The 26,810-nt window shown below is 32.3% G+C and overlaps 2 protein-coding genes across 5 annotated transcripts; one reads left to right on the forward strand and one right to left on the reverse strand.

Annotated features, from left to right (window-relative positions):
* The first annotated feature begins 682 nt into the window (after positions 1-682).
* On the forward strand, positions 683-7,813 carry LOC131660969 (protein DETOXIFICATION 27-like). Of its 4 annotated transcripts, XR_009301088.1 has the most exons (10): positions 683-1,120; positions 1,209-1,750; positions 1,829-1,915; positions 2,011-2,067; positions 2,164-2,402; positions 2,526-2,644; positions 2,799-2,885; positions 2,974-3,029; positions 3,635-3,775; positions 7,676-7,810. XR_009301088.1 is itself a non-coding variant. In XM_058930350.1 (9 exons), the coding sequence occupies exons 1-8, from the start codon at positions 833-835 to the stop codon at positions 3,022-3,024; spliced, it is 1,470 nt and encodes a 489-aa protein (XP_058786333.1). In that variant the 5' UTR covers positions 683-832; the 3' UTR covers positions 3,025-3,029; positions 7,676-7,813. The 4 variants fall into 4 exon arrangements, 3 of the variants coding, with proteins under 3 accessions (XP_058786333.1, XP_058786332.1, XP_058786330.1); XM_058930350.1 differs by lacking the exon at positions 3,635-3,775 and having other exon boundaries at positions 7,676-7,813; XM_058930349.1 differs by lacking the exon at positions 7,676-7,810 and having other exon boundaries at positions 3,635-4,016.
* LOC131660968 (protein DETOXIFICATION 27-like) lies at positions 6,816-24,879 on the reverse strand. Its single transcript, XM_058930346.1, has 7 exons — positions 24,576-24,879; positions 23,874-24,502; positions 23,719-23,775; positions 7,664-7,902; positions 7,467-7,585; positions 7,286-7,375; positions 6,816-7,167 (listed from the first exon to the last, which is right to left on the reverse strand). Exons 1-7 carry the CDS (start codon positions 24,852-24,854, stop codon positions 7,093-7,095), a joined length of 1,488 nt encoding a protein of 495 aa, XP_058786329.1. The 5' UTR covers positions 24,855-24,879; the 3' UTR covers positions 6,816-7,092.
* Positions 24,880-26,810: the final 1,931 nt, after the last annotated feature.

A 26,810-nucleotide genomic window follows, 5' to 3' on the forward strand; every position in this document is an offset into this window, starting at 1 on the left:
ATTTTTGAGTTTGAGAAAGTTAGTTATAGTTTCTCTCTGCATTTTTCCCTTATCTTCTTCAATTCTTGTGCATCAATGGAGGTGTGAACTCCAACATATTCAATTTTAAGGTAAGAAGTCAGGTTTAAGGTAAGGAGTCTTAAAAGTAAGAAAAAAAATTATACTTCAATATAATAAGATATACATCAACTAAAGTAGTAGAATAATGAAAGTTGTTAGAGTTCAAATCAATTTTTGTCTGCAAAAATCTTTTTGAGGAACCATTAACTAATCATCTTCAACGAGTGACTTTGTTTCGTTCACAATTTCACATCTCTCTCTTATTTAATTAAAGAGACTTTCAACTTAACTTTCATTCATTTCTTTTTCATCAGCATCAATATATTATAGAAATGAACTTAATGAAATAAAAATGTCATTTTATTGTTGAAATATTTTAAGATGCAATATAACAGTTTTATCATTACACCTAAATCAAATGATACAAAAAATAATAGAAAGTGATTGCATTCCGACCCGTTCCTTTTTTTTAATTTTTAAATTAGTCCAAATAATAAAACTCAAATTTATATCATTCATTTCATTATGAAACATAGATTAAAGGATAGAATCTATGTAAAATTTAATGGATAGTGAATTAGTGATAATTGATATTTCTCTTTCCATATATACCTGTCAATTTCTTGCGTCTATTTACACTTTAGTAGTATCTAGAGAGAAACCCCGAAAGGTGGAAGCTTGGTTCCTTCACGAAACTATGTTGTGGTGGCTAAGTGGTGAGTCATAGAGTTTTCCCCTCAAGTTCGTTTCTTGCATTACACAAATCAAACTTATGGGAAACAAAATCCCAAATGAATCAGAGCAACAAAACCACCCACTGATACAGTCAACTCAATCGTCACAACCACAATTTCAACCAAACACCATCTCTTTATTCCAACAAACATGTTCCGAATCAAACAAACTATGGCACATTGCTGCCCCTTCCATCTTCAGCCGTCTCACCATGTTCTCCATCACAGTCGTCTCTCAATCCTTCGCCGGCCATCTCAACGATCTCGACCTCGCCGCCATTTCCATCGCCTGCACCCTCCTCATCTCCATCACTTTCGGCTTCTTGGTACACCAAAAAAAAAACTTTTTAACTCTCTGTCTATTGTAAGTTCTTTTTTATCCAACAAAAAAATTACATTTTTTTGATTCTGTAGCTTGGAATGGCGAGTGCTCTTGAGACCCTTTGCGGCCAAGCTTACGGCGCAGGACAAAACCACATGTTGGGTGTTTATCTACAACGTTCCTGGGTTGTTCTGTTCTTGTCTTCAATTTTGTTGCTACCCATGTTTGTGTTCGCCACGCCTATGTTGAAGTTCATAGGACAGCCTGTTGAGGTTGCGGAGCAAGCGGGTTTGGTTGCAATTTGGTTGATTCCGTTTCATTTGAGTTTTCCATTTCAGTTCACTTTGCAAAGATTCTTGCAGTGTCAGTTGAAAACCGCGATTATAGCATTGGTTTCAGGAGGAGCACTTGTGATTCATGTGATATTGAGTTGGGTGTTTGTTTATAAGATGAGAATTGGGATTGTTGGGATTGCTCTTACTATTGATTTCTCTTGGTGGGTCTCGGTTTTGGGAATGCTTTGTTATACGCTATTTGGTGGGTGTTCAGATTCGTGGACTGGTTTTTCTGTTGAAGCTTTTGTTGGTCTTTGGGAGTTCTTTAAACTCTCTTTGGCTTCCGGTGTCATGCTTGCGTTAGTATTGTCCTTTTTTGATTATTTTTGAGGTTGTTATGTTGTGATTCTTTGAATGATGTTAATGTTATGTTTCAGGTTAGAGAATTTCTATTACAGATTGTTGCTTATAATGTCTGGTTATATGTACAACTCTGATGTTGCAATTGACGCTCTTTCGGTTTGGTAGTTTTTTTAACTTCCTTTGCTTTCTAGTTTTTATCTCATTATATCTTTCATTGTGTTTATTGGATTTTTGCTGATTTGTTTTCTGTTGGCAGCGTAACTGTTTATGGTTGGGAATCCATGATACCGCTTGGTTTTTTAGCTGCAACCGGGTATAAGTCTCCTGTTTTGATAGATTTCTTCTTTCTTTCAACCAAAACAACAGTCGCAAATCTCAATCTTTTTCTGTTTTAATCATTTCGTTTCAGGGTACGAGTTGCAAATGAGCTTGGCGCAGGCAATGCAAAAGGGGCGAAATTTGCGACAATGGTTTCGGTGGTAAATACAGTATTGGTGGGTTTCATATTTTGGTTGATAATTGTGGCCTTTAATGAGAAGCTTGCTTTGATCTTTACATCAAGCTTATCTGTAATCCAAATGGTCCATGAACTATCATTCTTGTTGGCTTTTACCATTCTTCTTAATTGCATTCAACCTGTTCTTTCAGGTAAATCTCAAAATCAAATAATATACTTATAAACACCTAACTACAATATCAATGTTCTGAACTTAAGATTACGTTTTCTGATGCTATCCTTACCGATGATATCGGTTGGTTTTCAACGTTCAGGTGTAGCTGTTGGATCTGGTCGGCAAGCAGTAGTGGCTTATATAAACATTGGCAGCTACTACTTGGTCGGGATACCTTTTGGGTTTCTCCTAGGTTGGCTGCTACCGTCCGGCATTGTTGTAAGTTTCATCACAAATTAATATTCCACTCCGAGCAAAAGTTAAATCAAATTTTAACACTATGCAATGTCATTGAAATACTTTCATATGTATTTAATCATATCTCAGCATATAATGTCATTGATAGTGATGATTTATGAATTGAATGCATAAGGGTATGTGGATTGGAATGATGAGCGGAACGGTGGTTCAAACATTGATCTTGGCCATTATCACGTCGAGATATGATTGGGAAAGAGAGGCAAGCTTTTGTTTTTTCTTGTCTGTTTGGTGATACTGATAACAGAAATTGTGACATAACAATGGTGTGTTTGTTATCTTGTTTGTAGGTACGGAAAGCACAGATTCTTGTTAAGGACGACGAAACATCCAACCAATAACGAAGGTAAATTTCATCTTGTATTGCACTATCTGAAAATATTACTTTGCCATTTAAGATAGTTGTATTCTTTGCCTCTTGAAAGGCTACCTTAGCACAGAATTGTGATGCTTTGCCAATAGATTTTTATATTTATGAGAACATTTATTTGTCAAGACAGAATCTGTTTTTTTTTATTATTATCAATAAAATATTTCTTTTTTATATTATTGTCTATTTTTGTTTATTGATAATAAAATTTTTGAGCATTACTAATTAAAAAAGAATATGGCATTTAGAAAAGACGCCAAGTGATATATCGTTGAAAAAAGTTTTAAATATGGCAACGGAGATTCGAAGTGAGGTTCCTTATAGCTATATTATCTCGGTTCTTAAGAAAACCGAGATAACATGTTTATTAAATTTTTTTTATGGATAACTTATAGCTGTGTTACCTCGGTTTTTTATGACACTGACGTAACATGTTATTTATCTAATTAAAAAATAAAACATTGCGCTCCCAGGACATATCCTCTCGGTTTTTAGCATGTTGGAGATGAAAATTTTGTCATAAAAAGTGTTATTTGTTGTAGTGTTTTCATCAACAGATTTTTCGTCTTCGTCTTTATTAGGGAGCATGATGTTGACATTGGTGTTGCTAGTACTTTTGACTTTTCCATAGCAAAAAGTTATTTAGACGGTCATAACATTCTCTAGGAGCTTGTTTCAGACCATGCAACACCTTCTTGAGCTTGAAAACATGGTTTCGAAAGGTACGGTTGATAAATCCAAGAGGTTGATCAACAAATACCTCCTCTTGGAAGTTTCCGTTTAGAAATTCACTCTTTACATCCATTTGGAAATTTCCGTTTAGAAATTCACTCTTTACATCCATTTGGAATAGTTTGAAATTCATAATGCATGAGAAAGTTAATGACATTATTATGGCATCTAATCTAGCCACATGGGCATAGAATTCATTAAAATCTATTCTCTCCTGTTAATTATGGGCCAGTTTGTTTCAGCTTTAAAAAAATGGATTTTTTCTTTGTATTTTTGAAAATAGATTTTTCAAAACCGTTTTTCAAAATATTACAAGTTTTTTTGTATTCGTTTTTTCTAAAATGAAACACTAATTTTGATATCCTAGAACATAAACATAGATTATTGAAGACCAAAACTTAGTCAAAATTGTAAGTTTTTTAAAAAGTTGTATTTCAAAAATGATTTTTATGAAAATCTATTTGAAATAGCTTCAAAATTAAGTGATTTTTTGAAATTTTGATATCCAATTTTTTCCCATAAATAGATGAAATACCTAAAATCACATTTTAAGAATAACTATTCAAACAAAATTTTCATTTGAAGCTTTTATCAAAAGTTTCTTTGTAAATTTTTTTTTCACAAAATTTTGTAACACTGTAAAAATCATTTTTAAAAAAAGCCAAAACAAACGGGCCCTAAATCCTTTCGTAACTAGTGTGACTTTATTTCTCAAAACGTTTCCTTCTACATTTGGCTTGTTGCAAAAGACCAATCGGATTTATATGACTAGACTAGATGAAGCTTTGCGAAGAGAGGTTGATTGGCTGGAAGCCTCCGATGCTTGGTTGGGTTCATGAATTGTCATCTCTTATAGGAAATTTCCACAAGGAATTAGGCCGAAGCAGGGGTATAAGAGAAAACCCGACAACCTTAAACGCTAACATACGTCATCTATAAAACAATCTTCCCCTTATTCAGTGTTTGCAAACATTTCTCAACTTAGCTCCTAACAATGACAACTCTTTATTGCCCTAATTATTGCAAATATTTTGGTGAATTGAAGATTTTGGAGAAGAATAAATTTTCTTTTTGGTAACCTTTGAAATGATAGGATTTTCTCAGAGCACATAACTTTTGTTTATCTCTTCCTTTTAAAGTCCCTTCCTTCTCTATTTTTTTAATACTTTTATCTATTTCTTCCTTAAAAATCATTTTATTATTTAATATTTCTCCACTAACCTTGTCCTTTCAACTCACTTCTACCTTACCTCTACTTTATTTCTAATTTATTAAAATAAATTCATAGCATAATTATACTAGAGGTCCTTTAAGTTATTTCATTGTAATAGGTTGATTCTTTAAGATTTTGTTAACAACTTGGTCCTTTAATTTTTTTTTGTTGCTAAATATGACTTTATATTTTTTGGATGCTACTTTATATATTTAAGATGCTAATATATGCATTTTGTTGCAACTTTATGTATTTTGGATGATTGGCCAATTTAATCAAAGATTGAAAAAAAGATAAAAAATGATAAGTGTGTACATATTTATTGTTAAAAAAAACTTAAGGGACCAACTTGTTAAAAAAATAACTTAGGACCTTGGATATAATTATGCTTAAATTCAATTAATTATATAGATTTTAATTAATCATATTAATAATAATAATAATAATAATAATAATAATAATAGTAATTTTCTCTTTTAAATAATAACAACAATAATACAAATAATAATAAAAATCATAAAAACTCATACTAATAATAATAATAATAATTGTAATAATAATAATAATAATAATAATAATAATTATAATAATTATTATAATAATTATAATAATAATAATAATTATTATTATAATTATAATTATAAATAATAATAATTATTATAATTATAATTATAATAATAATAATAATAATAATAATTAATTATAATAATTAATTATAATAATAATAATAAAAATAAAATTATTTTTGGATATTACATTTTTAGATATATATATTTTTTTAAATTAACTAAGTTTTTCAAAAATATTACACAAATAATCAAACTTTCAAATTATTTACCCAAATAGCCATTTCTTCACCAATTTAACACATTGTCGCTAATGGGAGTGATGACTACACTCATTTTAAGAGCAAGTCGCCAATGGGAGTGGTGACCACATTGGAAATTAGGGCAAGTCGTCACTGGGAGCGGCGACTACATTGTTTTTAGTGTTTTTATGTGGTCTACGGCAATTGAAATGGTCTATGGTAACTAGGAGAAATCCTACAAACAACTTCCGCGCTACTTGGCTGCATTTCAATTATATTCACCTGAGACAATTTTTATAATGGAGACCTTTTTAGTTGGTCCAAGAATGGATGTGCCGAAATTTCATCTGTATCGGGGGTTTGAGAGGAGAGAAAATAGCATGCCCGTCCCTTTTAAAAATAATTTGTTCAGGAGCAAGTTGCTTGGATGATGTTCTCTGCCATGGAGATGGCCAGGGGATGCCATGAACACAAATATATAGAGAAAGTGAGAAAATTGATGAAGAAATGAGTGAAGTTTAGTAAAAGAATGAACTTGTATTTATAAAAAAATAAAATAAAAACAATGTAGTCGCCACTCCCAGTGACGATGTGTCCTAATTTCCAATGTGGTAGCTACTCCCATTGACGATTTGCTCTTAAAATGAGTGTAGTCGCTACTTCCAGTGGCGACAATGTGTTAAATTGGTGAAGAAATGACCATTTGTGTAAATAATTTGGAAGTTTGGTTATTTGTATAATTTTTTTGAAAAACTTTGTTAATTTAAAAAAAAATCACATTTTCAACACATTCAAAACACATGCAACTGATTTAATCTATGGGACAATTTCTCATGATGAAGATGAGGTTTTCATTTTGTCATTGACGATGATTTTTGAACCCTTGCGAAGATGGTGATTTCGTCGAAGATGATCAATGACGTTATTTTCAAAACTATGATGATCATTCCTAATTATTGGATGAATTCTCGTAACAAAAGAAAGAAATTTTATTTTCGTCGCCGGTTTACATTCAACATTTCAAAACTATGTTGAGTCTTACATTTCAACATACGAAGTGGAAAAATATTACACTCAAGATGAACCATAAAAAGAATATTGGGAGAATTTTAGAGAAGCTACTTTTGGAGTAATGAATTCATTTTATTTTTTTTTATAGCAGCTTTGATCTAACTAAAGAATATATAATTGTCTTATTCATGCTAAAGATTAACATCAACCGCTTAATTAACTGAAACAACAATTATGTAAAAAACAACAACTAATATAGTAGGTTAATCCAAATATTAATCATTGATCTGCAATTGATCAATAGGTTTAGTTACAGACCACTTGTTTACATGTGAGCCAACCTTCTGTGCCTGTATAAGTTCATACAATCAAAACAAATACACACATTAATTAATACCATAAAATATATATTAAACTAAAGAGTTACATAACATAATAAAAGTTTAAATTGAAGTGTATAAAGTATACCTCTTTTTCCCAATCACACCTTACTGTTATTATGATGAGTATCAATGTTTGGATTGCTGTACCACCAAATATCATCCCACCCCATATGCCCTAATGTCACCATATAGATATTAACATATATTATTCAAAGCTCAAACATAATATAACTGATTTTCTTAATGAATTAATTATTGTTACTTACTTTAACACCAGTGTTAAAGACCCATCCCATAATAATTCCAAGTGGGAGTCCAATTAGATAGTAGCATCCAATATTAACGTATGCCACAAATACTTGCCATCCTGATCCAACAGCTACACCTGCATGCATACATGCATTTTTATAATCAATTATTAATCAGAATTACATTTTGAATTAAGTTGATCGATTCTTTTTACCTGATAGAACAGGTTGAACGCTATTGAGAAGAATGGTGACTGCCAAGAGGATTGACATGTCGTTAACAGCTTGAAGAACAGAAGGGCTTGATGTGAAAATGTATGCAAACTGTCTATTGAATATAATTATGAGAGCACATGAGATTAATCCAATCACTGTTGATTGTATCACTGATACTTGCATTGCAAATTTTGCTGATTTTCCTTTTCCTGCTCCAAGTTCGTTCGCCACCCGCACCCTGCAATTTGTGGTATCACTTGATAATTTTTGTTTCATGGCTAGTGTAATACTTTACAGTTTACACGCCATCACCTGATAATATTGTATACTTCACCACAATCATTAATAGACATGACTTTAAAGATATTATCCTCTGTATTATTAAATATAATTAAAAAATATATATTTGACTTATATATAATCTTAATATATTACTTACTCAATCAATTTAAAAAAAAAATCACTTATAAAAAGAATGGAGGGAGTATAACTAATTGTGCATCCTGGAAACTAAGACGAGTAATGTTATAGTTGTAGTCGAATCAAGTACGGCCTTTTTACGAGAAATGGGCACAATATTTGCCGCCCTAGGCAGGATACCAGCAAACATACATTATGGAGTCTTTATTCAATTAGATTATTTTGCGATTAAATTTTGTTTGCAAATATATATTTTGTAATTTTGTACTATTTTATTATGTGTGATACTTATGTTTAAAATTTGAATTTAAATTATGAACTTGTGAATTTATTTAGGATATGATATTTTTAAAAAATTTAAGTGCCGCTTATATTTTGTAGAGACTGAATCATCATGTTCGACATGATTTATACTTATATTATTTTGTTATAACGACCGGTCTGTTCAACCGAGTTATTCGGTTTAATCTGATTTAGTCATGCGGTTCGACCAGTGACCCAGTGGTTCGACCAATAAACCAGTGACCCAGTACCCTCACCGGTTTGATGTCAGGTCCGGTTTTTAAAACACTGGTTTAATGTATGAATATCAAATATACTGATTAATGGTATTCAAAGTCCTTGTCTCAAATGCAATAGCAAAAATTACTATAAAACGGGGCAAGACATCCTCAAATTTCTAGAGGTCTCGCGTAGGTTAATGGTAGTTTAACCATGATAAAATAAAGAGTTTATATCTTACCTAGATTTAATCGTACAAATATTTTATGAGGCTTTATTTACCCATAGTTTAACCTTAATAAATTTTGGACCTGAGCTGAGACAAAGAAATCAACTGCAACTCTTATCTGTTGGAACTTACACCTCCATTAATGTACAAGAGGATGAAGATGAAGAAAAGTTGTGCAGAGAGAGAGAGAGAGATAGATAGAGAGAGAAAGAGAGAGATGTAACTAAATTTTATTTTCAAACTCAATTATTTTACAAGTGAGTAATCACTCTGTCAAACAGAATGCAACTTCAGTTTATATATACACAGGCAGATTCAAAAGCAAATGAAATTAAACTCAAATGCAAATGAAACTTAAATACAAGCTAAATTCACACTACTTGAATCTGAATTACATTTCAACACCATCTCTTAATTCATATTCAAGTTTAAAAATCAACAACACCAATTTCATCTCTCAAATTGATGAAGTGTTCATTTTTGATTGTCTTGGTCAACACATCCACAAATTGCTTCTCGGTGCTACAGTGAACAACTTCAAATACTCCATTCCAAACTTGGTTGCTCAGAAAATGATACTTAGTATCTATATGCTTGCTTCTCGCATGCAACACTAGATTCTTGGCAAGGTTTATTGGTGACTTGTTGTCAATCATCAGCTTCACTGGTTTGCTCACCTTGAACTTCAGTTCCTGCAGTAAATTCATCAGCCAAACAACTTGACACACAAACAATTCTCCAGCAATGTATTTTGTTTCACAGGTTGACAGTGCAACCACGGGTTGCTTCTTGGAACACTAAGAAATGCGAGCACCTAAATACATACACAAATATTCTATTGTGTTTCTTTTGTCTATCATGTTTATACACCATTCAGAGTCTGAATAACATATCAGCTCAGAGTCATCTGACACTCTAGATGGAAACATAATATCATACTTCAGGGTTTCCTTAATATACATGGGAATTCTGATTGTAGTTGGTAATGTGACCACTTTGGTTTGCTCATAAACATACACACTATTCCAACAACATAACATATGTCAAGTCTAGTGTTACACATGTATCTCAGCAAACCAACCAACTATTTGAAGATTGTAGCATCTACTTCCTCATCATCTGGATCAGAGTCTAGCATCTACTTTCAGTCAGACGCAACTCTCGTGCCGTTAAACTACTATAAAGTTTTTCAATTCTCATGGTACTAGTGTCTTTCAAATGTTCTATGGATACAACTATGTAATCAAACTGTGGAGTAAGATATTTTAGTACCTTTTCAATAATTACTTGTTAAGAGAGCGTTTCTCCATAGGCTTTCATCTCATTCGTGATCATAGTCACTCTAGAGATGTAATCTGGTACCTTCTCATTATTTTTCATGCTGAGATTCTCATATTGCTTTTGTAGGGATTGCAACTTTACTTTATTCACTGATGCATCGCCACCATAGCACCACACAAGTGTATCCCACGCCGCCTTCATCGTCGTCGCATCGACAATCTTCTCAAACACCTTCGTATCCACACACTGATGTATATAGAACAATGCCTTATGATCCTTCTTCCTCGTATCATGTTGCTCATTTCTTTGCGCTTCTGTTGCATCTTCTGATCTATCTTGTGTTTCTACAGAAGCTTTCATCTCATTCGTGATCATAGTCACTCTAGAGATGTAATATGGCACCTTCTCATTATTCTTCATATTGAGAATCTTGTATTGCTTGCATAGGGACTGCAACTTTACTTTCTTCACTGATGATTGTCACCATAGCACCGTACAATTCTATCCCATACTGCATTCGCTGTCGTCGCATCGATAATCTTCTCAAACACCTTCATATCCACATAGTGATAGATATAGAACAATGCCTTCAGATCATTCTTCATCCTATCACATTTCACAGTTCTTTGCACTTCTGTTACATCTTCTACAACCAACGTGTATTCGTTATTAACGAGACCAAGAATATCTTGAGCTCCAAATAACACACGATTTGAATCGACCACCGATTCCAATTTTTTTTGTCGAACAATAGAAGCTTTGTGTTCAAGATACCGTTTCCGCCGTTCATCTTTGTTCTTGTGAAAATTACTCAAACCTCACAAACATTTGTGTTTCCCAAACCTTGAGAATCAAGAAATATGAGTAATCACTCTCACCAACTAAATGTAATTTGGCTAAATTTGTTAAATGAGTAATCATTCTCACTAAGTTAATGCGATTTCAATTTATATACACACAGTCAAATTCGAATGCAAATGAAATTAAACTTAAATGCAAATGAAACTTAAATGCAAGCAAAATTCAAACCAATTGAATCTGAATTACATCTCAACATTATTGACCAATAGTAGTAGAATTATCATATAATGTTCTTACATGAACATTTAACTTCCACCATTGGGTCTGATAAAACTAACTCGAACCTCAAATTCAACTTGCTTTCAATCTAGTATTGATAGCTTGACAATAACGATAAGGAAAACTTTGAGGGATGATCATGTTCAGTTGAAATTAAAACAATAAATGAACCAAAGACAACTACCACCCTCAGGGTAAGTTGGATCTCGCTGGGAAACATACCATCTTTCCCGCCAGAAAGCTTTAAGCTAATCTTTGTGAATTATTCAAATCTATCATCGATAGTTTAATCACCGCCAAGTTTTTCTGTCCCATTTATTACTTTATGTTGACATTGTAATTTGATAAATAGGACAATTTGAAAAAGAATTTAACCTAGAAAATACATTATTTTATTTTTTGGCAGACATTATTATTTGATAATAAACAATCATAAATTGTTAATATAACACATAATCAGGGCCGGTCTTGGGCCTAGGCAAGTAGGCCCACAGCCCAGGATCTCAGAAAAATGGGGGCCTCAATTTTAGGAGGTGTGGTTAATAATTTTCATACTGTAATAATAAAATTGTAATAATAAAATTTATAGCTTTTAGTGAAACAGGTTAACAGCTTCTTAGTCTAGCGTGTGTGCCAAATCTATTATAGTATAGTGTTAGCTGTTCGATACTGTGTGGCTACACAAATTAAGTACAATTTTTTTACACAAGAACAATTCAGTATTTGTTACAGTGATATACTCACAGGTTTCAACAAGTTCCTACTATAGTTTTTATTTTTGTGACCATAAGTATTTATAAAATAATATGTCTATAATCAATTAAAATTTATAATGAGATTTGAAATCATATTTTATTCTGGATGGTTATTTATTGTAACCTTTGTAACTTTATTTTAATTTATTTTGAGTTTAATTGCTATAAACGGATAGTGCTATCAATGCATCAAAACCATTCAATTATATTAGTTTAAAATAAATTATAATAAAAATCAAACATTTTCAACAAATTAACAATTATAATTAATTGACGGTGTAAAATTTCTTTACTGTCAATGTATTTCAATTATATTAATTTATTTTAGTATAAATTTTAGAGACTATTTATATGTTATAATTAAATATTAAAAGTTTGTTATACAATTAACTCTTTTATTATCAAATTTTTATAATGAAATTAAATTCATTATGAGTTGCGCTTTGATTTATCATTTATCTGATCATAGAAATAAACTTTTTATCAATTAAACTTAGAAATTGGAGCAATTAAGACACTTTAAAGATTCTCATTCTTAATTCAATTTATCATATTTCAATTTTGATTTCTTTAATAATTTGTATATGACTTTTTATCTGCATTAAAAATTGTTTATCGTTAAAAATAACCAAGACTAAGTATTTTTGATATTTTCTATGATATACTTCTTCATTTTGGAGGCGATTAAAATTTTATTTTTGTTAGGGGTCCATTTTTTTTTTGCTCCGGACCTCTAAAAAGTCGGGACCGACCCTGCACATAATCCATTATCGGCATTTTACTTTTTCTTTTGATAAATATTCTAATGAATTCAAAGATTTACTGTATTTATTAGTTAATTAAAAATAGAAAAAAAAATGTATTTATTAGTTTATTAAATTTTCAAATATTGACATGACAATAACTGAATGTTATAATCCTGTAAGTTATTTTACAATAACAGCAGCGCAATAGCTTTAATCTCTTAAAAATATTATTAATGAAATATATTTTGTCTTTTGTTAAAATTATGTTAAGATTTAATTTTGTTTATACACTCTATTGAAGTAAAAACTTAGTACTAAATTGTACTAAATTGGAATGCATGTTTTTGCATTGTTTTTTTTCTTTTGCAATATATATATATATATATATATATATATATATATATATATATATATATATATATATATATATATATATATATATATATATATATATATATATATATATATATATATATATATATATAATTTTTTTAATCAAATTATATCAAATAATCAGTTGTATAAATGTGTTTTTTTAAACATGTACTTTATGATGTCAACTAACTGTATTTGGGATATGGCAGTGTTTGTTTTTTTTTTTTTTATATGGTTCTGGTATTCAAACATCATCTTATTGATTTAATTTTTTCTATAGATTGAGGATTGATAAGTAAATATCCATTAACAAAAAATTAAATTATTTTTTAAATATTTAATAAAATTTTATTGTAAAAATTATTTTTAATTATATATTGTTAATTATACATTTATATAAATGTGAATCAATTTTTTTTGTTTTTTTTCTACGACATATTTAATAAATTCTATTTGTTTATTATCACTAATTGACATTAATTAATATATTTATTAATTTTAATAAAATTAATTATTTATTTTATCAAATTGATTAATACTCAATAATCGTGTACACAATTAATTTTTCTTTTATGAGTCACTGTTAACATAATATTTTTTTAATTTAAATCAACAATTTTATTTATTTGAATAATAAAAAATTTATTTTTAAATACCAATTTTTTCTTTCTTCATATCATCGAGTCATATTTTATCTTATTGTATGTTTATATTTATATAATAATATTTATTTTACAATTAAATAATTTATTTTAAATTTGCTATGCTTACACCCATAAACTTACACAAATACCTACAACATATACGCTCTTCACCATATTTATATGGTGAACAATGTTTTTAATAAAATAATATTATTTAAAAAAATATTTTTTTTTTACAAAAAGTATTTAATTTTAAAATTTATTTTATAATACAAATATAAGATTGTGTCATTAACCAACTTCAAACCTATATTAACCACAAAAATGTAAGTCATTAACCAATTATTTTACTTATAATTCATTAACCTCTTTCACTACTTCATTAACCAATGAAATACATACTATTAACCATGTTCTGACACTAAATTATAAATATGTTAATCAACATTTACTCTCCATTAATCAATTTTATTTTATTATTTTTGAAAACTCATTAACCAAGTTATGAACTGTATTATTAAATTTTATAAATATGATTAACCAAATTCTGTACCGAGTATATTAATTTTTTGTGTCAAAATATATATTAATCAACCTTTGAACTTTATTAACCAAATTTTAATATTTTACTAATCAAATTAATTTTAGAAAAATATATATTTGAAGTAAAAACAAAATGAAAATACGTATTTGTGAGCATTATTTAAGGTATAGGTATAGGATTTAGTGCAATAATAACAATTTTTCTTATAGTTAAGATAGTAGCTGCCCAAAAGTACTTTTTTGTTTCCAAGTAAACCCAGCTCACCACCGACACATTTCCAAGCTCAACAAGTGGTTGTCATTAGGCAATGCTTGGTAAATAGACAATGGAGTAGTTGATATTATATTGATGACTTGTGCAAAACTTTAGAATTGTTTATAACATGCGTTCATTTTCGGTGTTTAATTTGTTTTTCACACGGTATTCATATTATGATGTTGACCAATAATGTAGCTTAGGGAGGATAAATTCACTCGAAGAGTTTTAATACCAATCACGTGTTAGAAATATGGTATGATAATCTTGAATATCTTCAAGAATTGTGTTTGTTCACTTTCCGAACAAAGTATTTCGACCCTATTCTTGTCGGGTTCACGAAATCTTTGCGGGGATAATTCTTGAAGAACAATCTGTTTCTGACAATAGAGAGCATATCAGAATGTAGAGAGGAAGTATGTAATTTCGTTTACCAAATCGAGACCAAAAGACTCCTTATATAGAAGACCAATAATAAAAACGAACAGACACACCTTTTCGGAAAAACAGTTATGTCTGTTGGTATTGAAAGTATAAGCTGTGTTAGTATTAGCCTAGCTTTGTAACTGACAGCTGTCAGTCTCAATAGGATATTACCTGCTATCATAGGTTTATCACTTGTGCTATATAATGCACAAGTGCTCTTTGTAACTGAAATCAATCAATGAAAAATACCAATTCTGTTATAACAGAAAATGAAATTCTCTCTTTACCTTTCTATTTTCTCTAATATGGTATCCGACTTCTGAATCGGTCCATGGCTTTCGTTACTCCGCCGCCATCGCCGCCGCACTCTAACCTTGGTTCACCGGACGATCCGCCGGTGGCGCCACCGATTTCTGACGATTCTCGTCGTCTTCACTTCTCGCTCAAGATCGCGCAGAAGCTAGATGAAAAGAACTTTCATCTATGGCGCCAACAGGTGGAGCCGTATATCAATGCTCACGATCTCACCGATCTGGTGGTCTGTGCTCGTGTTCCTCCTAAATTTCTTTCTGAAGCTGCTCGCCGTGCCTGTTCGTTCAATCCGGCGTACTCCGCGTGGATCCACAAGGATCAGATGCTTCTCTCGTGGCTTCAGTCCACGTTATCGAGCGAGATCCTCTCACGCGTGCTTGGATGCTCGCATTCGCACGAACTTTGGGATCGTTTATTCAGCTACTTCCAGATTCAGTGTCAGGTTTGCTCCAAACCTGGTCATACTGCGTTGCAATGCTGGCACAGGTTTAATCATCAGTTTCAGGCTTCTGCTCCACAAGCATCCACTCCCTATGTGCAACCTCAGTGGCCTGGTGCTGGTGTCTACTACGCTCAGGCTCCTCAAGCTGCACCTCAACCTTCTCCTTATGTGTGGGCTCGTCTTCCTGTGACTGGTGTTCCAGCTTTAGTTCCTGCAGCTTCTGCAGCTGTTCCTACAGCCATTGCTCAGGCTCCAAGTGCTTTTGTGGCCAGTTCAGGGCCCTCATCTTCAGGTTCCTGGTTTCCTGACTCAGGAGCATCATATCATGTCACCAATGATGCCTCCAACCTGCAGCAGTTAACTCCTTTTGAGGGACATGATCAGATATATGTAGGCAATGGACAAGGTCTGCCTATTCACACTGCTGGCTCTAGTTCTTTTCCCTCTCCTTTACATCCTCCCACACATCTCACACTTAAGAACCTTCTTCATGTTCCATCTATAACCAAAAATCTGCTTAGTGTCAGTCAGTTTACTAAAGATAATAATGTCTATTTTATCTTTTCTACTAATCACTGTCTTGTTAAATGTCAGGTGTCTAATGCTACTTTACTAGAAGGTCATGTGGGTGCTGATGGTCTGTATGAGTTTCCTTCCATCAATGTCTCCAAGTCTGCTAAGTCTCCTTTGGCTTCCATTTCCAAGTCTTCCAATAATGTTGCACATAGTGCTTATTCTGTTTCTGTAAATTCTAGTTTGCCCTACATGTGGCATCTTAGGCTTGGGCATCCTAATACACATGCTCTTAGACTTGTTTTACAACAATGTAATATTCCATTTACTAATAAAGCCAATGATCTTTTTTGTTCAGCCCGTTGTGTTGGTAAATCACATAGAATTCACTCACCTACTTCACACACTGTGTACACTCAACCTCTTGAGTTGATTTACACTGACCTTTGGGGTCCATCTCCTTTTAAGTCCACTTCTGGCTATTTCTATTATATCTCCTTTGTAGATGCTTACTCCAAGTTCACTTGGCTGTATCTTATTAAGAATAAGTCTGAGGCTCTGTCTGTGTTTCAGAAATTTAAGGCTATGGTTGAACTGCAGCTCAATCTTCCCATCAAAGCTGTTCAATCTGACTGGGGTGGGGAGTTTAGACCTTTTGCTAACTATTTGTCTGCCTCAGGAATAGTTCATAGACTGATTTGTCCTCATACACACCATCAGAATGGTGTGGTTGAGAGAAAACATAAGCATATTGTTGATTTAGGGCTTACTTTACTCAGTCAAGCATCTCTTCCTCTCTCTTATTGGGACTATGCCTTTTCCACTGCAGTTTACCTTATTAACAGGCTGCCATCTGCTTCAGTGCAGTTTGCCATTCCCTTTACACTCTTGTTTCATCAGCAGCCTGATTATGGCTTTCTTAAAGTGTTTGGCTGTTCTTGTTTTCCTCTCTTAAGACCATATAACACTCATAAGTTGGCCTTTAGGTCTCAAGAGTGTTTGTTTTTGGGTTACTCTACCTCTCATAAGGGGTATAGATGCTTAGCTCCAAATGGTAGGCTGTACATCTCTAAGGATGTGGTCTTTAATGAATCTAAATTTCCCTTCCCTGACCTTTTCTCAAATTCTGTGGCTACTGAATCTCCTTCTACCTCTTTGGCTCCCAGCTGTTCTAGTCCTATTCTCAGTTCTCTTACTCCACATCTTAATAGAGTCCCACCTAGTCTCTCTTCCTCTCCTCCCTCTAATTCCCTTTCTGGTGGTTCTGTTCCTCAACCTAATTCTGGTATTTCTACCTCTAGTCCTGAATCAGTTCCTTCTGATGCTGGTTCCAGCACTCCCACCCTCTCCCAGTCTTCTGCTTCTGCTCCTGCTATTCCTCCTCATGCTATTCCTGTGTCTCAAATCCCTGTCAACAATCATCCCATGCAGACTAGAGCTAAATCTGGCTTTATTCAGCCTAGATTGGAACCTAAATTACTGCTTGCTCACACTGAGCCTAGGACTGTAAAACAGGCTCTTGCTGACCCTAATTGGAAGTCAGCTATGCAAGAGGAGTTTGATGCTCTCCAAAAGAACAATACTTGGTCTCTAGTGTCTTTGCCTTCCCACAAAAATGTTATAGGCTGCAAGTGGGTATTTAGGCTCAAAGAGAATCCTGATGGCTCTATTAGTAGGTACAAGGCACGCCTTGTTGCTAAGGGGTTTCATCAGAGGCATGGTCTGGATTTTACTGAAACTTTCTCCCCTGTGGTTAAGCCTATAACTATCAGGGTAATCCTTACCATTGCCATTACTCACAGGTGGCCACTTCACCAGCTTGATGTCAACAATGCCTTCTTAAATGGCTTGCTGTCTGAAGAAGTGTACATGGAACAGCCTCAAGGTTTCCTTCATTCTGACTCATCTCTTGTGTGCAAGCTCAATAAAGCACTCTATGGCCTTAAACAGGCCCCTAGGCAATGGTTTGAAAGGTTGCAGTCAGCTCTTATTCAGCTCCATTTCAGGCCTAGCAAATGTGATCCATCTCTTTTTACCTATTTCTCCAAAGGCCATTCTCTTTATCTTCTTGTCTATGTTGATGACATTATTCTCACTGGCAGCTCTCCTGCTCTCCTCAAGGAAGTTATCTCCAAACTGAATTCTGCATTCTCTCTTAAACACCTTGGTGAGCTTGATTACTTCCTTGGAATAGAGGTTAAACATACTGCTCAGGGGTCTCTTTTGCTGACTCAAACTAAATACCTTAGGGATTTATTGCAGAAAACTCATATGCTTGAGTCTAGCCCTGTTTCTACTCCCATGCAGTCTACTTGCAAGCTGACTAAAACTGGTTCTGCAGCTTTCTCTGATCCTTTCATGTACAGGTCTGTGGTTGGTGCCTTGCAGTATGCCACTATTACTAGACCTGATCTAACCTACTCTGTTAACAAAGTATGTCAGTTTATGTCCCACCCCCTTGACACTCACTGGGTTGCAGTCAAGAGAATTCTCAGGTACATCAAGGGCACTCTGCATCATGGCTTGGCTCTTAGTCCTTTGTCTCCTAAAGCCCCTCCTACCCTCCATGTTTTCTGTGATGCAGATTGGGCCTCTGACCCTGATGACAGGCGCAGTACTTCTGGTGCTGCCATCTTTTTTGGGCCCAACCTTATCTCCTGGTGGTCTAAAAAGAAGCCTGTTGTGGCTAGATCTAGTACTGAGTCAGAATACAGAAGTCTAGCTCAAGCTACTGCTGATCTGCTCTGGATTCAGACCTTACTTCTTGAACTCTGCATCACTACCAAACCTCCAGTTGTGTTATGTGACAATCAGTCTGTTGTGCTTTTGGCTCACAATCCTGTTCTTCACTCTAGAACTAAACACATGGAAATTGACCTATTTTTTGTTAGGGAAAAAGTCCTGGCCAAGCAAATTCAAGTGGTGCACATTCCTGGTACTGATCAACTTGCTGATGTTCTTACAAAGCCCCTAGCCTCTACTAAATTTCTTGAATTAATTCACAAACTTAGGGTTGCAAGCCCCCCTTAGTTTGTGGGGGGGGGGGGGGTATTGAAAGTATAAGCTGTGTTAGTATTAGCCTAGCTTTGTAACTGACAGCTGTCAGTCTCAATAGGATATTACCTGCTATCACAGGTTTATCACTTGTGCTATATAATGCACAAGTGCTCTTTGTAACTGAAATCAATCAATGAAAATACCAATTCTGTTATAACAGAAAATGAAATTCTCTCTTTACCTTTCTATTTTCTCTAATAGTTGGAAACGAGTGCAACTATTCAAACGAATTGTTATGTCCGTTGGGAAAGTCCATAACTATTCAAACGAATTTTTCGCTCGGGGCGCTGCCCCGCTCGCAGACCTGGCAGTGAGACCCCAGCCAGGGGCGCTGCCCCTTGGACCCCGGCAGGGCGCTGCCCCGCACTCCGCCAGTGGCTCCGCCCCTTGGAACCCCGTTTCTATTATTCGTATTCAATTGCATGTTTGGCTCTACGAGCGTGCACTCCGCACTACCCTAACTCGTTTCAAGCTTAACGCATAATTGCATCGGCCTACAGTAAAATCACCAATATCACATTTGGTAATATGAATCTAATTGCCTATAATATCGTATGATGTAGTAGTAGTATATCATATCGTACAATAACAACAATAAATCATGGACAACATGTTTGTAAAAGATCATTAATTGCTAAATGATTTGCTCTGAACATCATTCTTTAAATGTCTTGTTTCGGCTTACAAGTGATTTTTTAGGGGATTTCAAATTTAAACTGATTTAAATTAAAATTATTAACTGATCTAAAAAAATTGAAAATTGTAAAAAACTGAAAATTATTGAATATATTGAATGTTATTTTGTAAAAATTCTTCAATTCAGATCAAATTTTAGATTGAATTTTCAAAATCGATCTTAACGAACCGAACTGCATGTACATATATCTTTATATTTATTAATTTATTTATTGTATTAGTATGATATATTGTGTTTATTTATTATTTAATAATATTTGTTTTTAAAATATTATTTATTAATTTAAGTTGTTTATTTTATTATTTCATTTGTTTTAAGTATAATAAATTATTCATATTTTATAATATTAACTTTATATATATTATTTATCCATTAACAGTATTATTTAAATTTAAAATTTTAATTAGTTCTTTTAATTTTTAAACAAATTTCTCATTGTATTTTTCAATTTTTTAAAAATTATATATATTATTTTTAACAGTATTATTTAAATTTAAAATTTTAATTATTTCTTTTAATTTTTAAACAAATTTCTCATTGTATTTTTCAATTTTTTTAAAAATTAGTTTTATTCTACTCACTTAAATTAAAGGAAAATATTAATATATTGTTAATATTAATTTTATAAGTATTTATATATATTTTTTGTTTGAATAAATGTTAAAGAGTGATGACAATACTAGCACAATATTATAATTATAATGCTTCATGAATCTTACTAGAACAATAGTCTTTTTTTTCTTATTTTAAAACAAAATAATTTAATTGCCAATAAAAAACAAAATGAAATGACATTTGTTTTAAAATAAGAAAAAAAACTATTGTTTTACTAAGATTCACGATGCATTATAATTATAATATTGTGCTAATACTATTATCACTCTTTAATATTTATACAAAAAAATATAGATAAATACTTAAAAAATGAATATTAACAATATATTAATATTATACTTTAATTTAAGTGAGTAGAATAAAACTAATTTTTTTAAAAAATTGAAAAATACAATGAGAAATTTGTTTAAAAATTAAAAGAACTAATTACAAATTAAAATTTAAATAGTACTGTTAATGGATAAAAAATAATTTTTTTATAGTGTCACTTAAATTAAACTAATTGTAAATAATAATAATAATAATAATAATAATAATAATAATAATAATAATGAAATTCATTTTTTTTAAGAGTAGCTAGACTCATGTTTTATTTATTTTTAAAGGAAATTGAAAAAAAATCAAAATTATTTATAAATAAGAATAAACTATTTTTACTGAGAATCGTGAAAAATATTTAAGAATTCTGATATTTTTTAAGAAATATTAAAAAGAATCATTTTTTTATTTTATTACCAAAAGTGGAGGAACTTATTTTTAGTAAGAATCACATGAGTTCTTAACCATTAGATTAAAGTTAAATCAATGACTAAAAAAAGAGTGTAATAATTGGTGTAATTTATTGTTGTAATTTGATCCCTCATATATATATCTGGAGCATATCAAGTGAGAACATTTTTAAATGAGAGGATGAAAGAAATAAATATCAACCTTTACATTCATCAAAAGAGAGAAATTAATAGCCATATTAATGTATTAACATTCTCTCTCTTGATGAATCTAAAGGTTGATATTTATTCCTCTCATCTCTCATTTAAAAATGCTCTCACTTGATATATATATATATATATATATATATATATATATATATATATATATATATATATATATATATATATATATATATATATATATATATAATAAATGATAAGGAGAGAGAAAAAAAGAATGACACATAATTTTCACAATTTATTTTAAAATCTAATGGTTCAGATCCATTCTCATATTCTCACATAAAAATGACATTCTCATATAATACGTTCCCTATATATATATATATAGGTCGAAACCCATAGGGTTCTCTATGCATAACAAAGCTCTGAGTGCGAGTTGAAGGCCAAAATCCACCATGCTCTCCGTGCATAACAAAGCTCCCATGTGAGCTCTAGACCGGAATCCACAGAACTCTCAGTGTGAGCTCAAGGTCGCAACCCACTAGAGTCTTCCCCGCTTTGACGTAAAAAATTTCAGAAGAGCACAAAGCATGATTTCGTTTGGATCTTTAACAAAAATTCAGAACCTTTGAGCTCTAGGGAGTTTCTAACAGATTCAGAAAGACTCGGCCTAAAGTAGCAAAGGAGAGTCACCACACAAATTGAGCTACCTCAATTAAGAAGGTCAACTTGATAATCAGATGAGAAGATGCCTCAGCCCAATCAAGCTGACACCGCAAATAAGAAGACTTCAATTGCACTTAGGAAATGAAACTGAAGGAATAGTTGGACTATAAGAATCTTACACCAAGATAGTATACAGAGATAGAGAGTTCACGCTATAAAATGACAAGGACGTGCATCAACATTATATCAACTCAACTCGCAAGATTAAAATCGACCCGGTCAAACTAAGTATGACCTCAATAGAGGGAGAATAACTCTTAAAAGATTGTGCATACCATGACCCCTCCCTTAAAGTATCTCTCCCCAACGAGCCTCATTAAACATTAAAACACGGATTCCCATAGAAGGCTAAGAGATAGGACGAAGATATAAGTAGGGAGGAAGGCGGTCAAGCATGAATAGGTAGACACATACAAAAAGTCATCATCAAACTCGCCAAGGGCGGGTCCCAATCATGAGTTTTATGTAAGCCTGCCATATTAGGATAACTTTGGAAGGTCGATAAAGGCCGAAATTTTGTTGTACATCCTAGAAGTTGCAATGGTTAGCTTACCTGGATGAGTTTCCCTTAAGCATCTTTACCACTTGGGCTTCATGCTTAGGGATTTGTGTACATCCCAGAAGATGCAATGGCTAGCTTAGAATTTTTAATGTGCGTGCATTTGTCAGATCACCCGGATGATTGTGCCATAAGCACCTCTCCCCTCTAGACCTCATGCTTGAGGGTTGTGTATATCCCGAAAACTGAAGGCAGACTAGGTTGTGGCTATAGCCGAATCAAGCACTAACATTTTTGGGGCTATGTGCACGACAATAGCCTCCATATGTAGGATAGTAGCGGACATGCCTTAAAAAGTCTTTAGCGCACGATATCAATATATTCGAATATGTTTCTAATGCGTTAAATGTCAATTGAATGCCTATTAAACTAATTAATGATATTCAAAATAGTTATCTCAAATTCAATAACAATAATGATATAAAAGGGATTTCCTACAACCTAAAATTGGACTAATTACAGAAACAAATCAATTTACTAGCTAACATAGATAAAGTTATCAAATTATATTTTGCGTGAATGATAAGAAATGTCACATTTTTTAAAAATTAGGAAATTGTAATTAAATAATAGAAATAGTATACAAATTAATTCTTTTTGTGAAGATGAGGTAGTTAAGTAACTATGTGTTACTTGAGTTAGATGAATGTAGATGTTAATTAATACAAAGTTCAATCTATAATCGCAGTATATTTTTATATTTTTTCATAATGAACTATAACTAAACACCTTTTAAATTTTTTAATCTTTTGTACTATTTTTCCTTCTGTATTTTTGACAATAAAAATATATCAATGATTAATTTAAAAAATTAGATAAAATAATTATTTTTCAAATTTATCATTTTAAATCTCTGTAAAATAATAAAGTACAATAGTTATTCTAAATTTGAAAGAATAATGTAGTTTTTCTTTTCATCTTAGTTTTTATAAGATGTAGGGACTAGGGAAGATTAATGCAAAAGAACAGACAAAAGTAGCATACCCGGTAGCAGCAAAGAAGGCAAGAGGGATCATCATTTCCCATCCATTGATAGTCATACTACAAAACCAATTAAATCCACCACATTCATTCCTCAACAACTATAATAAATATTAAACTTGTAAAATTCAAATACTTGTTTGTGACTAATAACTTACCACACAGACAATGCATCAACAGAAACTGTTGCATTTTCCATCTTACCAGTCATAAGCAGTAAAATCCTATAATACCAATTCTCTAAACAAAGCATCACCCCTGATGCAAAAGAGAGTTTGAAGAAATCCCAAAGACCATAAAATGCTTCCATTGAAAAACCATTCCAAGTCAAAGGACAACCACCACAAACTGTGTAACCAAACAACCCAAAAACCAATACCCACCATGAAACATTCAAAGCAATAGCAGCACCAAAAAGTCCAAAATCCCAAACGTAAATAAACAACCAACTAGTTACCACATTCACCACCAAACCCAACAGAGAAACCCATGCAATCACACCTGATTTCAGCTGGCACTGTAGAAACCTATGAAGAGGAAACATAAATGCAAAACTGAAATGCAAAGGTATAAGCCATATAGCTAGGGTACCACTCCATTCCGCCACGTCATCTGGTTGTCCTATAAGTTTGAGAAACGGAGTAGCAAAAACATAGCATGGTAACAGAAGAAAACAACATACGAAGAGAACAATCCATGATCTTTGTAGATATATTCCTAACATGTGATGTCGTTTTGCACCAAACGCTTGTCCACAAAGTGTCTCCAACGCGCTTGCCATCCCCAACTATATATGATCACATCATTTATCAAGAATGTTACAGCATAAAATAATGTTAGGATTAAGAAGAAGGGCTTACGAGGAGGCCGAAGTTGAAGCCAACGATGACGGTGTTGGCGATGGTGATGGAGGCGAGTTGAAGTTCACCTAAGTGACCGGCGAAAGCTTGACTAACAACGTTCATGGTGAATGCTGCGATGCGGCTGAAGATAGAGGGACCCAATATCACCCAAAGTTTCTTGGTTTCAATCCATAGTTTCTTTCCAAATCTTTCTTCTTCTTCCTCTGAAACCTCTTTTGACAAGAGAGATCGGATAAGAGTGTCTTTAATATCACTGTCTCTATCATTGCTACTCATTGTGATATAATAGGACCTTCTTCAAGAAATGAATTGGGTTATGTGTGTAAATATGTATAATAAATACTAAAAATAAGAGTTAGGTTCACAATTCTGAATTGGATTGTGATAGTGGAAAGGTACATAATAATAAAAAGGACAAAATATTTGGTTTCAGCCTCATGTTGAGTCAACCTACCACTCTATCTTGTTATTACTCTCTCAATTTTTGTTTACTGTAATGTTTTTCTCTCATGTCCTTTACATTCATGGTATTTATTACATTCAAATAAATGTTAACTTGTTCTTTAGTTATTGTTGGGACGAATATTCGAATCCTTAATATTCTATTTTTTATTTTAAACGGTAAAATTTGACAGTTAAATTATTAAATTAAAAAAATAATTTTTTTTTGGACATAAATAATCTTATCAATGTTTTAAAAATCAGATCAGTCAATTAATTGATATGGGTATTAGATTACTGATTTATTGGTCGAATTACTGAGTCATTAGTCGATTCACATGAGTGAACCAGATTAAATCGGGTATCTCGTTGAATAAATTGACCTCTATAACAAAATTATATTATTATTAAACACCGGATCAGATAATATTATTTCTAAAAAAATCACAACACTTACAGAATTTTAAATTTTCGAAATATAATATTTTTATAAGTTTAATCTTTAAATTTAAATTCTAAACATAATCATCACACAAAATAAAATAGTACAAAATACAAATTTAAATAAATTTTCAACGAAGTCTAATTGCAAAATAATTTGAAGTGTCTAATAAATTTAATTCTAAGAAGATAAAGTTGTTCTAAATAAATTTTATACAAAATTTACTCATCATTTAAATTTATTTTTAAAAAAATTATCAAGAATATAACCATGTCAACAATATTTACTCATCTTTGAAATATAAACATGTCAACAATTATCTAGAATATAACCATGTCAACAAAATTTACTCATCTTTTAAATATAATCATGTCAACAATATTTAATTTCCATTTTTAAAAAATTATCAAGAATATAACCATGTCAACAATATTTACTCATCTTTGGAATATAACCATGTCAACAATTATCTAGAATATAACCATGTTAACAATTTTTTTTGGTGATTTTAGTATCATCAATGTATTTTGGTAGTAATGTGATTTACTGTAGGCCGATGCAATTATGCGTTAAGCTTGAAACGAGTTAGGGTAGTGTGGTGGTCGTTTTCTTTTACCTCCCCGTTTCACTTGGGAGGACGGCACGCTAGACCCTTCACGCGAAATTTGGAAGGAGAGTGCGCCCGTGGTGGGATGAATTTTATTTCAGTTCTTCCTACGATATCACACGAACTTTCTTATTTGTCCTACGAGTAGGAAAGGGGAAAAAAGATCTCAACTAAACCCTAAGAGTTTGCTAAGTGTGGGGATTTACACCTAGACTAGAAATTCTGGAGTCCGGGAGGTCGGTTATACATAGGGAAGTGTTTAAACACCCTACATATCTGTAGTACTCTACAGGAACCTTCTCTGTGTCATTGTGATTGTGTTTGCTGCTAATGATTGGGAAAGTTTCTCCTTTGTGTTAGGAGAAGGAATTGAATTGATTAAAAAAGACAGACAGATAGACAAACTGACTATTTTTGGTATTTTATTAGCTCGCTGAGATTCCTTGTGAACCTCATGCCTACATATCCCTAGTGGAAGTCAGAGCTTAATGTAGTTCGGGGAACTAACTAGGGAAATTAATTGTTTTTTTGGTGCCTTGCTTGAAGCTCAAGGTTGAAGCTTGGAATTAAATCTCTGTTTACAGTAAAGTGACATGAAATCATCTTTACAGAGAGGTATTTGTACTATTCTACCACAAACATTTTGAAAGAGTGACAGAATAACTGGATTCATTTCATTCAAGAGGGGGACCTTACTTGTGTGTGCAAGTATGCCAGTCAGATGCCTCTTAAATGAAAGAAA

This window comes from Vicia villosa, linkage group LG3, assembly GCF_029867415.1.
Source record: "Vicia villosa cultivar HV-30 ecotype Madison, WI linkage group LG3, Vvil1.0, whole genome shotgun sequence".
Taxonomy (NCBI): domain Eukaryota; kingdom Viridiplantae; phylum Streptophyta; class Magnoliopsida; order Fabales; family Fabaceae; genus Vicia; species Vicia villosa.

What these genes read in the sequence shown, in the direction of transcription:
- LOC131660969 (XM_058930350.1), top strand. Translation starts at nt 833, where the DNA reads ATGGGAAACAAAATCCCAAATGAATCAGAGCAACAAAACCACCCACTG. An exon ending in CATTCAACCTGTTCTTTCAG is followed by an intron (nt 2,403 to 2,525) that starts GTAAATCTCAAA and finishes TTCAACGTTCAG; the next exon opens with GTGTAGCTGTTGGATCTGGT. An exon ending in TGCTACCGTCCGGCATTGTT is followed by an intron (nt 2,645 to 2,798) that starts GTAAGTTTCATC and finishes TGAATGCATAAG; the next exon opens with GGTATGTGGATTGGAATGAT.
- LOC131660968 (XM_058930346.1), bottom strand. Translation starts at nt 24,854, where the DNA reads ATGAGTAGCAATGATAGAGACAGTGATATTAAAGACACTCTTATCCGA. An exon ending in GCCTTCTTTGCTGCTACCGG is followed by an intron (nt 7,903 to 23,718) that starts GTATGCTACTTT and finishes CACAAATTGCAG; the next exon opens with GGTGCGGGTGGCGAACGAAC. An exon ending in GGTGTGATTGGGAAAAAGAG is followed by an intron (nt 7,168 to 7,285) that starts GTATACTTTATA and finishes GAACTTATACAG; the next exon opens with GCACAGAAGGTTGGCTCACA.